Source organism: Triticum urartu, chromosome 3, assembly GCF_003073215.2.
Source record: "Triticum urartu cultivar G1812 chromosome 3, Tu2.1, whole genome shotgun sequence".
NCBI classification, from domain to species: domain Eukaryota; kingdom Viridiplantae; phylum Streptophyta; class Magnoliopsida; order Poales; family Poaceae; genus Triticum; species Triticum urartu.
Window position 1 is genome coordinate 635,038,423 of NC_053024.1, and position 15,272 is coordinate 635,053,694.

Here is a 15,272-nt window from a genome sequence, read left to right on the forward strand (position 1 = left end):
GCACACACGCACACCCTATCCTATGAGCACCTCCGAAAGACGGGAACGTCTTCTCCCACTGAATGCGCATCGCTGAAAATCCTGAAATAAATTTAGAAATAAATGCGAGCATCAAGATTTAAACCCTGATGGACTGAGATACTACAATCACTCTAAACATCCAACTACAGGTTGGTTCGTGCAATCCAAACATGATTAAAAGAAAAAGAAGAAGAGTAAAAACACCTCCCCACTTACAAATCATGACGTGAGCAAAATAAGAAGGAAAAAATGATGGCATAAACGGCATTGTAGGCGGCTCACTCGATCGTGTCTCGGCGACATGCGGAGTAGAGTGGACATGATGCCAAATGCCATGCATATGCATGCATGCATATGATCCACCGCTTACTTACGATCCAAGCCAAGCCCGGATCCGAGGAGAATGTTCCAACGGCTAATGCTCTGCCCCCATTGCGCGCACGTGCAAATGGCGGCAGCGCCACTCTCTCTGTCTCCACTCTGTCGGCAACAGAGTCAGCCTATAACCACATGAAACTCCAGATCCTATGCCAAGCCAGGCAAGAGGCAACCCGACCTGTACATAAGACACGGGACATAGCTCGCTCCCATCCATACACCCTTCAACCTGTGGCAGTCGGTGTAGCTCGCTCGCGAGCCACGCAAGCGCCTCTCAAATGCCGGGGCCGCGTCCTTCCCAGCCGTGGCCGCAGCACACCATCAGACTTGCCAAGCGGCGGCGCACGCGCACACAGATGGCCGCGATCCCACCACGAACGCCGGTGCTGCTGCTGGCGCTGGCCGTCGCCGCTCTCGGCTGCCACGCCGTGGAGCCGCCGAAGCAAGAGCGGACGGCGCTGCAGTCCTTCCTCGCCGCCTTGCCGCACGAGCGCGATCTGGGCTGGAACTCGCCGTCCGCGCCCTCGGCGTGCCTCTGGCCCGGCGTCACCTGCGACGCGAGCAACGCCACGGTCGTCGCCGTCCGCCTCCCCGGAGTCGGCCTCGCCGGCGCCCTCCCCACCGGCAAGCTCGGCGAGCTTCGGGGCCTCCATACGCTCTCCCTCCGCAACAACCGCCTCTTCGGCGCCATCCCCGCCGACTTCTTCGCGCTTCCCCTGCTCCACTCGCTCTACCTCCAGGGGAACCGTCTCTCCGGCTCCATCCCGCCCGATGTCGCCGGGCTCGCGGAGCTCCGGCACCTCGCGCTCTACGACAACCACCTGTCCGGTGAGATACCGGCCGCGCTCGCCGGCCTGAGGGAGCTGCGGTTGCTTAGGCTCGACGGCAACCGCCTCTCCGGTGGCCTTCAGAGCCTGAGCGGCCTCCAGCGGCTCGAGGTGTTTAATGTCTCGGACAACCAGCTCGCCGGCGCCGTCCCGGCTTCCCTCGAGCGCTTCCCGCCAGAGTCATTCGCCGGCAACCTCCGGCTCTGCGGCGAACCCCTCGACAAGCCATGCCCGTCCCCCGGCGGCGGCGTCGTCCCGCCGGTGCAAGAGAAGAAGAGGAAGCGGCTCTCCGGCACGGCGGTCGCGGCCATCGCCGTGGGCGCCGCGGCTGGCGCGCTGCTCGTTCTCATCCTGCTCGTGCTCTGCTTTGTCCGCAGCCGCCGGGACGACGCGGCAGCCAGCGGCGACGACAGGAACAAGGCGCCCACGCCGGCAACGCCGGTGAGAGGGCACACGCTGACGCCGTCGACGGTGTCAGGCGAGATGACCGACCTGACGTCTTCAAAGGAGATACCCTCGGCAGCGGGCGGCGGCGCGGCGGAGATGATGAGGAGCCGGCTGGTGTTCATGGGCGGCGGCGGCTACAGCTTCGACCTGGAGGACCTGCTGCGGGCGTCGGCGGAGGTGCTGGGGAACGGCGTCGCGGGGCCGACGTACAGGGCGACGCTGGAGGACGGGACGACGGTGGCGGTGAAGCGGCTGAAGAACGTGGCGGCGGAGCGACAGGAGTTCGCGTCCGCCGTGGAGACGTTGGGCCGGGTGCAGCACCGCAACCTGCTCCCCGTGCGCGGCTACTACTTCTCCAGCGACGAGAAGCTCCTCGTCGCCGACTTCCTCCCCGAGGGCAGCCTCTCCGCCGCGCTCCACGGTCAGTCCCCTGCTCTATCCGGCCATCCCCTCTCACCACATCCGTAGCTCACAGTGGCCCGCGCTCGTCAGTGACAGTGCCATTAGTTACTGCACTGATCGCTGCTAGCTAGCTCGTTTTAACCGCCATTGCCGTGGTTTGCATCGATCGAAGGAATGAGGTGAAACTCCGGTCGATTACTCAGGACAGCGACGTTCCCTTGCGCGTTTGTCCGGCATTTTTCCTGGTTCCAGTCGTACGATGGGATTGAAAGGTGGCAATCATAGCGATTGCATTTGGCTAGCGTTGCTGAGGGTACAGAAAAATCTTGGTAGCTCCAAATCATTCGAAAGGGACGCACAGATGAACGTATGGCTCCGCAGCCGTCGGTTATCCGTGATGGCTCCCTCCAGAGATTCCTTTTTCTTTGTCCAGTCTGGTCTACCGGGATTAGCGGGATTTTTATTTATAAAACCTGGTCAAAGTTTGAAAACTTTGAATTGCAGCCTGCTGCTTGATTAGCCTAATAATATGTCTTTTCTTCAACCTGTTTTCAACGAACGGTAGCATACAAATGTTTGCTAGCATACAAATATAAATATGCCAAAGTTCTTCCTAGGCGAGCATATATGTACCGGGTAAAGATCCACATTCAAAACTTTTTGGAGATTCTGCAACCTTGCATGTTATGCCATAAAAGAATAAAGATCCACATTCAAAACTTTTTGGAGATTCTGCAACTTTGCATGTTATGCCATAAAAGAAGCAACGCATGAGAATATGCATGGTTCATGTCAGCTTCCTGTCAATTGTGTCAAAAAAGAGAAATAGAGGGCGCAGAGAAGGACGTCGCATTCACGATTTCTATTCTTCCTCTGCGCATACGTAAAGCAGCCTTTTTTATTTCTAAGCGATACTTTAAATCAATCATAACTTCTAAATCAAAATTCAGTTTTTATATGTGTACACACATTTGAATTCCCGGCGGCAAGACCTTTTGAACAAGATTAATTTTGGATACATTTCAAAAGTCATTTAACTTTTACTATTTCAGTTTCACATTGACAGTTGTGATTGTGAAATTTGTGTTTCATATTTCTATATCCCATTAGTTTAAAAATATGTATAAATAATTAAAATCAATGTTTTGTTTAAATATATATTATAAATATCTAAAAACATGATTTTTTTATAAATGTTCTAAAATTGAGAATAAATGCATGTTATTGAAATGGATATGGTACTGAGAGTGCTATGGTATTTCAAAACAAAGTGAACTACTAATCGAAATGGATCTGGTATTGAAATGCAACTGCTAACAAAGTGATTTAGCACTGAAGCATATGGTAACAAAGTGATCTGGTACTGGAATGCCTCTAGTGTCGAAATGCATTTGGTAGTGAAATTTATCATTTGTAATTCACTTTTATGTTATTGAAATGTATATTTAAAATAGTATTGAAATTGAAATATGTGCATGTTATTGAAATGAATATGGTACTGAAAGTTGTATGGTAATTGAAATGCATCTGGTATTGAAATTCATATGCTGACAAACTAATCTGATAGTGAAGCATCCGTTATTGAAATGCATAAAGTAAAAAAGTGATTCGGTAACTGAAATGCATTTGGTAACTAAGTTATTGAAATGTATGACATAAGTGATATATGAAATTTATTTCAATTTCAATCAACAAAAGAAACAGTTAAAAATTATACTCATTTCAATTCCAATCAATTTTGTGAAACAACAAAAAATTAAATGAGTTTAAAATAAATTTAATATTGATCTTATTTGAAAGACCTTGTCATCGGGATTTCAAATATATATACCAAAAGCCAAATTTTAGTTTGAAAGATATGAATCATATAAGGAAACACTAAGAAAAATTAATGCTAGTATTTTCAATGGGGGGAGAATGGAGAATGGTAGAGTCATGCGTGCACATTAGGTCCTTCTCTATCACAAAAAGGTGATGGAACCTATGATGTGACATGAAATTGCTATTCCAGATAAGAGGCAAAGCAAATACATAGACTACCGCATGCATATGAGTCCAAAATGCACGGATCTAAAAACGAATGAAAGACAGATTCTTAGTCAGTACATACATGCTCCACTAGAAAATGCAATTTCATACAAGTATGCACACACACACACACACACACGCACACACACACACACACACACACACACATGGATTTTGATTAGTTCGTGTTTCATTAGTTCGTGTTTATTGGTCCCTTTGAATTTTGATCCAAATTTTGACGAAATTATGGTTTATTCGGCACAAAAAGTATATTATTGATTTTTTTCCGAATATGAATCCAACTACCCTATACTTTTTGTTGCATATAACTCCTATTTTTTGGCAGCTGAACATTTAGACTTCTTTTACGTTCTGCTGCACATGGATGCCGGTCTGTTGTTATTCCGTTACCTTGATGATAGTGGAACTTGGTCCCAAATTTATAAGTCATGTTTTACTAGCCTAAAGTTTAGTCAAAATTTAGCGCCTATAAAAAAAAAATTATGAAGTTACACTTAGCAAACTTTAACCAAGTTCATCTACAACATCAAACATATAAAATATTAACATATATCTCATGATTTATCTAGTGATATGTATTAGGTATTCTAAATGTAAATATTTTTCTCTACATACTAATCAAAGTTTGCAAGTTTTGAATTTTCTAAAAAAAAATCTATAGACACTACATTTTGCAATGGAGGGAGTATGTTTTTGTACTGCATATTGCAGTTTCACTATGCATGCATGATGCATGTCTCTATATGAAAATTCTCACAGTGCATTTTATTTTCCTACAGGTAGCAGCGGCTCCGGCCGGAGACCGATGGACTGGAACACGCGGAAGCGGGCCGCGCTGTCGGCAGCGCGCGGGGTGGCGCACCTGCACGCGGCACACAACCTCACCCATGGAAACTTGAAGTCGTCTAACCTGCTACTCCGGCACGGCGACCCGGAAGGCGCTGCGCTTTCCGACTACTCCCTCCAGCACCTCTTCTCCCCACCACCGTCGTCCGTGCAGGGCAGTGTCGGTGGGTACCGCGCGCCGGAGCTCGTGGATGCGCGTCGGCCGACATTCAAGTCGGACATATACTCGCTCGGAGTGCTCTTCCTTGAGATCCTCACCGGCAGGTCCCCCACGGCGGCGTCGACCGGTGTGGGTGATAGTGGTGTGTCGTCGGACCTGCCGCGATGGGTGCAGTCGGTGGTAAGGGAGGAGTGGACGGCGGAGGTGTTCGACGAGGAGCTGGTGAGCCTGGATGGGGGCAGTGCCGAGGAGGAGATGGTGGCGCTGCTGCAGGTGGCTATGGCGTGTGCGGCCACGCCGCCGGACGCGCGGCCAGACGCCTCGGAGGTCGTGAGGATGGTCGAGGAGATCGGCGTTAGGCACGGGCGGGCCACGACAGAGGATAGAGTGCAGGGTGCATCCGAAGAGGAGGAGCAGTCATGGGGCACGCCGACGGGCACCAGAGCAACGTCGTGATCCACCAACAACAGACAATGTGTTTGGAGTTTGGATATATGCAAAGACAGTGGTTGAGATGGTTAGGTGGACAGTAGTATCCCCAATCCATCAGGGTTCAAATCCTGATGCTCGCATTATTATTGGATTTATTTCATGATTTCTGGCGATGCGCTTTCAGTGGGAGGAGACGTTTCCATCGACAACGAGGCGCCTACGGTGATTTCGTAAATCTCAAGATGATATGCCGGCTCAGTCTCTCGAAAATGCTCATAGGGGTAGGGTGTGCGTGTGTGTGTTCATACAGATGAGTGTATGCGCGTGTATATGAGCGCTTGTGTCTGTATTGATGCTCAAAAAAAATGTGGAAGGTTCTCGTGTGTACCTGAGCTCAACAGAAAAATGCGGGAACCACGTGAGCTCAAATGTTATTAACTTTTTTCGATCAAATCAGATTTCTTCCATTCATAGGGATGCAAAGACCATCAGGGCGTTTGAGTAACCAAACATGTCGACCAGCATCAAGAGTAATAGCTAGCCTAGCTAAACTATAAGCCTTCATATTGCATATGGGTTGTTCGCGGTGAAGATTGGAGAATAATAATTGTATTGATTGGGGCCTCAATGGGCTGTTTATATAAAACTAGCATATATGCCTGTGTGTTGCAACGGAAAAAAAAATTAACATATCCAACAAAACTTTTACTGTTGAAACTAAATTATATGCAGTTATACCCACGACATAGGTGTCGCTAGGCGTAAGCTTTGATTGACTCCGAAGAAGAAGGTTGTTGCAATACTGGCATCCGAAATCACAACAATGGTGGTCGAGCTTTGCAGCATGCGGTCCGCCTTACAGCAACAACGGTAGTCCAGCTTTGGAGCATTGCGTACTTCTTGTAGCAGCATTAACGGGGCTTGCAATGTCGTGTGTCTTGTTTGTTGGAGCGACGCTCGATCGAAACTGCATGTAGATCAACCAGATATTTCTTTGGTAAATATGCAGCAAATTCCCATTTGACATAGCAAAATCGCTGAGAAATAAAAACATTAACAGTATGAAAAAGCAGCACCGAAAAGATACTCAGTAAAATGCGCTAGCGAAGTCACACAACGGCTTGATTCTCTTTCACCGGGTTACACACAAGCCAACCAAGCAATCATTTAATTAGAGTGAGTCAGCACAGTGCATGTCCTTCTGCTTTTTATTAGATTAACTAGAGTCAATCTGCGAGCAGTGCATGTCCTTTCTTTATTTTAATGGGGGGCTCAATTCCTATTGGCAGGTGCAGCCATTGGGTAACTAAAATTATGCCATATCGACTGTGTTAATCATTGGGCAGATTTATTGGTTTGTAAAGTAATTTATGAGGCTTCTGTTATAAATTGGTCTGGTTCCTCCAAGCTCAAAAGTATGGCAAAATTCCTCCACTTCCGCCGGTAGTTGTGATCATCACCAACATCACCAGACAAACAACTCCCGGAGTTCGCCTTTACCGATCAATGGCCGTAAGGAGGGAGGAGCCGCACGAAAAGCAAGCCAAAGAAATTGATGTAGATCTCTCAAGGGAAATACATCGACAGGGTCGGCCTGCACACGGTGCGGCTGCTCACGTGATGCCAGCCGGAGACTGTTTCAAATCCGTTCAGACTTTATGCTCAACCATGCCAGCATCGTGTGGATTCATACAGATGTGGTGTCGTTATTGGATTTAAGACATGTGATATTTTTCTTTTCCAGGCATGTTTACTATATTTTCAACCAAAATAGTTTGAATAATGTTGCCTTATTTTTTTTGTTACTTGTAAAGTTGTTTGAGTGGAATTCTCCCGTGTTTTTAAGAAATGTTCATATTTGGTACCTACTGGCTCTTATGTTTTAAACTCCTGGATATTGTGAGAATATTATGGATAATAAATGGTGAATATTACAATCAAATATTACTTTTGCATATCATGAGAATATTGTGGATAAATAGGATTTTCAATATTTCTGTAGTCTTAAAGCATTGCAGTTACATATCACACATAAGGGAGGGGAGGATGGGAGGGAGGATAAGTGACGACATTTTTGATGCTATGTTAAAATAGAGAACGTGGACCGAGTGAATGGTCTTGAATCATTCTTAGAGATGTGGTATTCTCTTTCTCCCATTGTAACGCACGGGCATATTTCCCAATGGGGTAGACTTTTTTGTGTTTATTGACCGCCAACGTCTCATAACAACATTCGAAAGGTAGCACCGAAATATGTCCATCAATTGCTATGGAAGAAATAAAAAACACTTCACTCTCCTATCCCAGTAAGCATGTAATGATTTAAGCCTAAACATGGCCTATAACATAAGCAAAAACCTAAATGTACGCTTTTGTGATGTTTTCTACCACAAGAATCAACTTTAGGGGTAAAATTGGAATTTAGTCTTTCATTTATGATACACTTCAATTATTCCCGCCATGAATAAGAATTATGTACTTTCAGCATAACCATCTTTGCAAAAATGCTACACCTCTGCATAACTATTCAACAATTAATATTATAGAAGAGATGTGAGCTTGCATGTGTAGTTGTTGAGTTCCTCCTTCGCATACCTAGCGTGATATGCAAATTAGTCTAAGTGAATGTCAGTTTTCTTCTGCACCGAAAGTAGTATGAAAATAAAAGATTTTGACCTTGGAGATGAACAGAAAAGGTAACATGAATGCTATTAGGGTATGCATTGCGTTGAGGATCCCAATTCTTGCAAAATGTCTCTCTAGCACTCTTCGAGTTATGCAAAAACACATATGAAGTCAGATAGAAATAAATCAACAGCTAAAAAATCAGAATAGTAGGAATACGATATTCCTTTTTCATACATGGAAAAAACCCCAATTCTTGCAATTCTCTCTAGCACTCTTCGAGTTATGCAAAAACACATATGAAGTCATATAGAAATAAATCAACAGCTAAAAAAATCAGAATAGTAGGAATACGATATTCCTTTTTCATACATGGAAAAAAAACCAATTCTTGCAAAATATCTCTCTAGCACTCTTGGAGTTATGCAAAAACACATATGAAGTCAAATAGAAATAAATCAACAGCTAAAAAAATCAGAATAGTAGGAATACGATATTCCTTTTTCATACATGGGAAAAAACCCTCTTTCCTCCTCCTTGTAGAATAGTAACTTCCTGTGTAACCAATTTAGCTATGGAAAACTGATTTCACAAGGTGCATGTACTCGTCCCGTTGGCTTACATGCGAGTTCTCAGTAGCAATAAATCGAGCCATCTACTCTCCGCCGGATCGGTGCAGCTGTGTAAACATAATACGTAAGTAGCGTGCGTGTGTATTCATCATTATGCTAACACAGATCAATCAAGCTAGCCGGCAACTTGTATTTTGCTGTTGCGGCTGTTGCGAGGGGCTTAAATAGATTCGATTCCGACTGCCTCTTTGACACTTTCCTTCCTTTCACTAATATCAATTCTGTTTACTTCCTTTAAGGACCATCACAGATAGGATTCAATTTTGCTTCCTTCCTTAATTTCACGAACATGATTCATCTTCTTACTCTCTTTCCAATCATGTGGAGGAACGGACCGGCTTATTCTCCTTTCCTTCCTTATATTCTCTTTCATTCCTTATTTTATCTGAACATGACAAATTATTTCCTTCCTTTTTGATTTCTAACAAGGCTCCTTGATATCCAAAAAATTCAAAGACGTATTTAAGTTGAGAGGATTGCATGTAAGGGACTGAGGTAGGACTAATATACAGGTCAGGCTTCCTTTACAACGCATAGTTCATGGTACCTTAGCTGGTATTGATAGTATTTGTTTGCCACTAGGTCACGTGTTCAAATCACAAAATCAGCAATTATATTTTGCCTCCTCCAGACTGCACTGGGCCATCCTTGTTCAACTGGGCCGTCAGGTTTCATTGGGTCGCATGGGCCAGAACAATTTGACTAGACATCGGTCAGGAAGGATCGATCGTGCCTGGGAAACCGATCGTGGGTGCTTGACCAAAAAGAGCCAATATCTGGAAACTTTACTTTAGTACCACCTCGTGTATATGTTTTAAATTCGAAATGAAAGCGTAAACTTACGGGAAGAAACGTATTGTGACGGTGAACACACGAAGTCAATCCGTGCTTTATTACTATATATATATATATATAAGGGAAAGATACAAGTCTTGGAGTCCAAAAATAATAGAGATAGATTGCAAGTTAAACTATCAAAACTATTTGAACGGCGTCATTTTCGGTTGGTAGCCTTTTGTAAGAACTACACCCCCGACGAGCCCAGCCCCCGCGTCGCCTAACCCTAGGCGACACGGTCGGCTTCCCCCATAGCACGCCGCCAGCCCACCTACCCTCCCCTCCCCTCGCCGCCATCGAAGGCCACCTCCAGGCAAAGCCTGTGTTGTGGCGGCGGCGGCGGGGCCTCTCGCCCATGGCTGCGACACCGCGACGCCTAATCCGCCCCAACCACACAGTCGGGATCCGAAGATCCGCTTCCCGTCCGGCTCTGACGTCCTCCGGTGGCCGGAAGCGTCCCCTCGTGATGCGGCTCCATCCCTCCCCCCCCCCAAGTCGAGCACAGTTCGTGTCTCCCTTCATGCGGAGGCCATGGAGTCATGGTGGTGCCCGGTGGCGGCGGTTGCCTCCTGCAGCGCCGACAGGGACCTCGGCTGCGCGCTGAGAACCCACAAGCATAGGGGATCGCAACAGTTTTCGAAGGTAGAGTATTCAACCCAAATTTATAGATTCGACATAAGGGGAGCCAAAGAATATTTCTAAGTATTAACAGTTGAGTTGTCAATTCAACCAAACCTGAAGAATAAATATCTACAACAAAGTGATCAGTTGCACAGTAGTATGATAGTTTGATAGCAGTGGTAACGGTAACGGTAGTAACAATGGTAGCAGTAATTTTGTAGCAGTTGTAACAGTAGTAACTTAGCAAGAATAATATGTGAAAAGCTCGTAGGCATTGGATCGATGACTTTGTTGGATGATATTCATATAATAGTCATAACCTAGGGCGACACATAACTAGCTCCAGTTCATAAATATAATGTAGGCATGTATTCCGTAAATAGTCATACGTGCTTATGGAAAAGAATTTGCATGACATCTTTTATCCTACCCTCCCGTGGCAGCGGGTCCATAAGGAAACTAAGGAATATTATGCCTCCTTTTAATAGAGAACCGAAACAAAGCATTAACACATAGTGAATACATGAACTCCTCAAAGTCCAAAACTATGGTCATCACCGGAAAGTATCGCAATTACTGTCACCCTGGGGTTTACGGATCCTAACACGTAATAGGTGCATATGACTTGCAAGATTGGATCTAGAACATAGATATAATTGTGAAAATATAAACGATTCAGAACTGAAATCATGGCACTCGGGCCCTAGTGACAAGCATTAAGCATAGCAAAGTGATAGCAACATTAATCTTAGAACATAGTGGATACTAGGGATCAAGCCCTAACAAAACTAACTCGATTACATGATGAATCCCATCCAACTCCTCACCGACCAGCGAGCCTACGAAGGAATTACTCACTCCCGGTGGGGAGCATCATGGAATTGGTGATGTAAGATGGTTGGTGATGACGAAGACAGAAGATCCCCCTCTCCGGAGCACCGAACGGGCTCCAGATCTGGCCTCCCGACGAAGAACAGGAGGTGGCAGCGGCTCCGTATCGTAAAACGCGATGAAACTTCCTCTCTTATTTTTTCTAGAAAAATGAAAAATAGGATTTTACAGTGTCGGAATTAGGGTCAGAGGGGCCTCGAGGGCCCCACCACCCACTAGGGTGCGCTAGAGGGGGGTGGCGCGCCCTGGTTTCTTGTGGGCAGCCAGCCCCCCTCCAGTGGGTCTTGGTTCCAATATTTATCATTTATTCCAAAGTAATTCTCCAAAAAGTTTCGTCCAAATCCGGGAACTTTTATTTCTGCACAAAAACAACACCATGGTAGTTTTGCTAAAAATAGCGCCAGTCCAGATTAGTTTCATTCAAATCATGCAGATTAGATTCTAAAGCAAGAGCAAAAGCGTTAGGAAAAGTAGATACGAGGGAGATGTATCACCTACCCCCTTGGCGCGCCATGGTGTCTCATGGGGCCCATGGGGACCCCCTCACTTAGTACACCTGCCCATCGCTTCTTCTTTCTCTAGAAAAAATCATGGTAACTCTTGTTCTCGTGTTCTTGCCCCGAAACCTGAGATTTTTTATCTCTTCGCTTGGAGCTCCGTTTTTGAAAAAGTTTTGGGGGATTGCTCCTTGGTATGTGACTCCTCCATTGGTCCAATTAGTTTTTGTTCTAATGGTTTATATTTTGGTTATTTTGCTACTGTTGGTGACCATGAAAATGAGCTTGCATGTTGAATTCATTTGGTTCTAAGTAGTTTGAATGCCTGATATAGCCTCTAGACACTTGTGTGAGTTGTTGCTATCAACTTTGAGATCGGTTGAACTTTTATTTGTGGCAAAGTAATTCAGAACATTTCCAGAGAGATGAACTTGTTTAGGAGAGGTTCTTCGAACCGAGGCTCCAAGGGAGTTTCGGATGGAGCACCCGGTCTCAACCTCCCTCGTAGAACGGAGGTATGGCCGTGTGAATGGCCATGCCACACCTTCATGAGTGAGGCCGGTTCCCGACACGAGTTCAAGCAATTCATGGCGAACGCTGACTTGACCAACTTTACTGTGGATAAGTGTAATCTATACCTACTTCTCACAAAATCATTTGTACAATACTTCATGCCTAGACTAGACATTCCCATGGTTTGCTTTTCACCTATATGATCAACCCTTTGAAATACCATTTGATAGGTTTTGTGAAATATGCATGATTCCGTCTAAGGGTGAGTTGGGTGAACCTCAACCTGATGAGTTTGAGGATTGCATGTGGGAGAATTTAGAGGAGTTTCTAAGTCTAGAGTTACTAGTCTGCATTTTGCTGTTGTGCATTACTTTGGTTTATTTATAGGAAAACGTTTGACTACTAGACATGAGGGTGGTACGCTCAGTGCCCCTGACCTTGCCATTTTATGTTGTGCACTTTTCAGTGATAGAACCTACAGTCTGGGAGCTATTATTGCACGTCGCTTCACACTAATAGAACTAGGAGTAGTTGATACGTCTCCAACGTATCTATAATTTTTGATTGTTCCATGCTGTTATATTATCATTCTTGGATGTTTTATAATCATTTTATAGTCATTTTTTGGTACTAACCTATTGACATAGTGCCAAGTGCTAGTTGTTGTTTTCTGCATGTTTTTTACATCACAGGAAATCAATACCAAACGGAGTCCAAACGCAGTGACACTTTTTGGAGATTTTTTTGGACCAGAAGACAACCAATGGGCCGAAGAAGCACCTGGGGGGGTGCTGATGGGGAACGTAGCATGCAATTTTTTAAAAAATCCTATGATCACGCAAGATCTATCTAGGAGATGCATAGCAACGAGAGGGGGAGAGTGTGTCCACGTACCCTCGTAGACCAAAAGCGGAAGTGTTAGGTTAACATGGTTGATGTACTCGAACGTCTTCGCGGTCCAACCGATCAAGTACCGAATGTAGGGCACCTCCGAGTTCAACACACGTTCAGCTCGATGACGTCCCTCGAACTCTTTATCCAGTAGAGGGTCGAGGGAGAGTAAGCACTACGACGCTATGACCGGAGGAGTAAACTATGGAGGTGATGGTGATGTGATCCGCGCAGGGCTTCGCCTAAGCACTACGACGCTATGACCGGAGGAGTAAACTATGGAGGGGGGCACCGCACACGGCTAAGAGAACAATTGATGTGCTATGGGGTGCCCCCTGCCCCCGTATATAAAGGAGGGGGGAGGAGGCGGCCGGTCAGGAGGCGCGCCATGGGGGGGGGGGAGTCCTACTAGGACTCCACTCCTGGTAGGATTCGCCCGCCCCCCTTTCCTTTCTTCACTAGAGGGGAAAAGGAAGGAGTATGAGAGGGAGATGTAAAGGGGGGCGCCGCCCCCTCCCCTAGTCCAATTCAGACTGCCATGGGGGAGGAGGGCGCGGCCACCCCTTGCAGCCCTCCTCTCTCTCCACTAAGGCCCATCTAGGCCCAATACTTCCCCGGGGGGGGGGGGGTCCCGGTAACCCCTCGGTACTCCGGTAAAATACCCGAACCACTCACAACCATTCCGATGTCCGAATACTACCTTCCAATATATGAATCTTTACCTCTCGACCATTTCGAGACTCCTCGTCATGTCTGTGATCTTATCCGGGACTCCATACAAACTTCGGTCACCAAAAACACATAACTCATAATACAAATCATCACCGAACGTTAAGCGTGCGGACCCTACGGGTTCGAGATCAATGTAGACATGACCGAGACACATCTCCGGTCAGTAACCAATAGCGGAACCTAGATGCTCATATTGGTTCCTACATATTCTATGAAGATCTTTATCGGTCAAACCGTAATAACAACATACGTTATTCCCTTTGTCATCAGTATGTTACTTACCCGAGATTCTATCGTCGGTATCATCATACCTAGTTCAATCTCGTTATCGGTAAGTCTCTTTACTCGTTCCGTAGTGCATCATCCCGTAACTAACTCATTAGTCACATTGCTTGCAAGACTTATAGTGATGTGCATTACCGAGAGGGCCCAGAGATACCTCTCCAATACTCGGAGTGACAAATCCTAATCTTGATCTATGCCAACCCAACAAACACCTTCGGAGACACCTGTAGAGCATCTTTATAATCACCTAGTTATGTTGTGACGTTTGATAGCACACAAGGTGTTCCTCCAGTATTCAGGAGTTGCATAATCACATACTCAGAGGAATATGTATAAGTCATGAAGAAAGCAATAGCAATAAAACTTAACGATCATTATGCTAAGCTAACAGATGGGTCTTGTCCATCACATCATTCTCTAATGATGTGATCCCGTTCATCAAATGACAACACATGTCTATGGTCAGGAAACTTAACCATCTTTGATTAACGAGCTAGTCAAGTAGAGGCATACTAGGGACACTTTGTATCGTCTATGTATTCACACATGTACTAAGTTTCCGGTTAATACAATTCTAGCATGAACAATAAACATTTATCATGATATAAGGAAATATAAATAACAACTTTATTATTGCCTCTAGGGAATATTTCCTTTAGTCTCACACTTACACTAGAGTCAATAATCTGGATTACATAGCAATGATTCTAACACCCATGGAGTCTTGGTGCTGATCATGTTTTGCTCATGGAAGAGGCTTAGTCAACGGGTCTGCAACATTCAGATCCATATGTATTTTGCAAATCTCTATGTCTCCCTCCTTGCCTTGATCGCGGATGGAATTGAAGCATCTCTTGATGTGTTTGGTCTTGTGAAATCTGGATTCCTTCGCTAAGGCAATTGCTCCAGTATTGTCACAAAAGATTTTCATTGGACCCGATGCACTAGGTATTACACGTAGATCGGATATGAACTCCTTCATCCAGACTCCTTCATTTGATGTTTTCGAAGCAGCTATGTACTCCACTTCATACGTAGATCCCGCCACGACGCTCAGCTTGGAACTGCACCAATTTACAGCTCCACCATTCAATATAAGTATGTATCCGGTTTGCGGCATTGAGTCACCCGGATTAGTGTCAAAGCTTGCATCGACATAACCATTTACGACAAGCTCTTTGTCACC

The 15,272-nt window shown here is 45.5% G+C and overlaps 1 protein-coding gene across 1 annotated transcript; it reads left to right on the top strand.

Moving 5' to 3' along the window:
- The first annotated feature begins 570 nt into the window (after positions 1 to 570).
- LOC125545517 (probable inactive receptor kinase At2g26730) lies at positions 571 to 6,033 on the top strand. The gene is made up of 2 exons (XM_048709479.1): positions 571 to 2,094; positions 4,904 to 6,033. The coding sequence occupies exons 1-2, from the start codon at positions 678 to 680 to the stop codon at positions 5,584 to 5,586; spliced, it is 2,100 nt and encodes a 699-aa protein (XP_048565436.1). The 5' UTR covers positions 571 to 677; the 3' UTR covers positions 5,587 to 6,033.
- Positions 6,034 to 15,272: the final 9,239 nt, after the last annotated feature.

Bases quoted from the DNA above. Each gene is read 5' to 3' on its own strand.
- LOC125545517 (XM_048709479.1), top strand. From the start codon at position 678: ATGCCGGGGCCGCGTCCTTCCCAGCCGTGGCCGCAGCACACCATCAGA. The intron at 2,095-4,903 runs GTCAGTCCCCTG...ATTTTCCTACAG, and splicing joins CCTCTCCGCCGCGCTCCACG to GTAGCAGCGGCTCCGGCCGG.